The sequence below is a fragment of the Chrysemys picta genome, chromosome 1 (assembly GCF_011386835.1).
Source record: "Chrysemys picta bellii isolate R12L10 chromosome 1, ASM1138683v2, whole genome shotgun sequence".
Classification (NCBI taxonomy): domain Eukaryota; kingdom Metazoa; phylum Chordata; order Testudines; family Emydidae; genus Chrysemys; species Chrysemys picta.
Window position 1 is genome coordinate 338,418,274 of NC_088791.1, and position 2,003 is coordinate 338,420,276.

Here is a 2,003-nt window from a genome sequence, read left to right on the forward strand (position 1 = left end):
TTACAGCAAGGAATGATCACATTTATTCTGGTTATTACAAAACATTGGCTATCAGATGGCCAGCATCTTTGGTGTCAGTCAAATAATTCACCAGCAGTACTTGCCGCAGGACGTCAACTGTGTGCAGCACAGGGGTGGTAGTGTGTCCTGTGGGATAATCACAAAATAGTCAGCAATTTTGACATGTTCTCTTTTATGTATGTGTTTAAGTACTGATTTTGATACTGCATTTATTGTCATTCAAAATAGCCAACACAGGAGGGCATTTCCAGGTTCCAATGCTTGAATCATACCTAACTTTTTAAATTACACAATACTGTTTTTCTTAAGTCTTTGCCACATACTAACCCCCATTAATCCTCCGTTTATTACAAGAAGTACAGGAGATAAGGTTCCCCCTGGAACAGATCTCTGTTCCTATTAACTACATATATTGTGAGAGTGCCTAGAGGTCTGAATCAAAATCTTTGTGCTAGCGCTGTACATGTGCACACGCACAAAATACAGTCCCTGCCTCCAAGAGCTTGTCACGGAAGGAAGCATTTGAACTTTTCACTGATGAGTTAATTTCAAACTTGAAACTTAATTTCAAGTGCTTGTATTTTTCTAATGTCAGAAAATTAATGTCATCTTTATAGAGCAGCTTTCACCCCAGAGCACTCTGCAAAGTACAGTACATCTAGCAGCACTGCACAAGAGCCAATAGGGTGTCCAACATATGGCACTCCTAAGGATCCTCAGCCAAAACACTAGTCTTACTACAAATGGTCTATGTTCTCTTGTCTCTGCACACAGCAAAAGAAAGAACCTTAGTTATTAAGGTCTCATCTGAATGTTGGTGGACAATGTGAACTGTCTGCCTTAAAACAAATAATCAAATCCCTCTTTAAAATTATCTTTAAGAGGCAGGTAAAAGACCCCCATTTGGTTAAAATGGAAACAGCACAATTTCACTACCTGGGAAGAAAGTGATTAATCCCCCCACCAGGATTTGAACCTGTGGGTCCTGCTGTTTTTAGGTGCTGATAACATAATTATCAGTTAAACTAGACTGATAATCACTTAGATTTTGGAGAAAGGGGAGTGGACACAATTTCGCATCTCAGAAAACTTCAACAGAGATATAATGGCTGAGGTCTCACCTTTTGAAGTTATTGGTGGCTGTTTCACCAGGTAAGCGTAATTTCACTCTGGTTGATCTGTCCTATAATTTCATTGTATTTTCTGATCAGGGCATTGGCTTTTCTGGTCAGATGGGTCAGGACACGATACAAGCCTGTAAAGTGATGATAAAGCAGTCCTTCAAGATCGGCCTCCTCTCCGTTCTCTTGTACTTCTTCTCTGCTGGTGATTTGGTGTTTGCTTTCATTTAGAGGCGCCAGTCTACCCTCCACCGCGAGTTTGATGGATTTCAGTTGCATGTAATACTCATACAGGTCCCTGTTGCCAAAATCACCAGTGGATGCGTCATCCTGCTGTTCCATGTAGACGCCTCTGAGGAGGCTGGGAAACATAACCGCTTGTTCCATCTTGCGGATTGCAGAGAAGTACTCTTCCATGGCTGTGGTCGGACGGCTTCTCCGGCTCTGAATGTTGCTGGCTTCTGCAGGTCTTAACAGGGATGCTGGCTGATGGTGCTGAAGCCTTTCAAGCTGCTTGGCTGTTATGATGAGAGTGAAAGGAGCACAGGGGACAGGTGGCTTTTAACAGTGGAGGGAAGGGGTGTGTATACCAGCTAAAGACACTCCTCTATTTCCAGCTAATCACACCACTGAGCCCCTGCTTAGTAATCGGTTCAGGGTCAGCATTGTGTCTGTATTTGCAAACTGGACCTCACCCCAAATGATACTTAACTAAATTTCAGAACTTGACCTTAAAGCAGGAATTTCATAGGTCATGTTATCTTTCAATGACCAGATAAGAAAATGGCCATGAAGATAACTGCTGATTGGAACAGAGTTTTCCCTGCCCCCTTTCCTACCACCAAATTGGAAAAGCTGGTG

The 2,003-nt window shown here is 42.4% G+C and overlaps 1 protein-coding gene across 1 annotated transcript; it reads right to left on the reverse strand.

Annotated features, from left to right (window-relative positions):
• Positions 1 to 1,694, reverse strand: THRSP (thyroid hormone responsive). The gene is made up of 2 exons (XM_005290563.4): positions 1,143 to 1,694; positions 1 to 147 (listed from the first exon to the last, which is right to left on the reverse strand). Exon 1 carries the CDS (start codon positions 1,557 to 1,559, stop codon positions 1,167 to 1,169), a length of 393 nt encoding a protein of 130 aa, XP_005290620.1. The 5' UTR covers positions 1,560 to 1,694; the 3' UTR covers positions 1 to 147; positions 1,143 to 1,166.
• Positions 1,695 to 2,003: the final 309 nt, after the last annotated feature.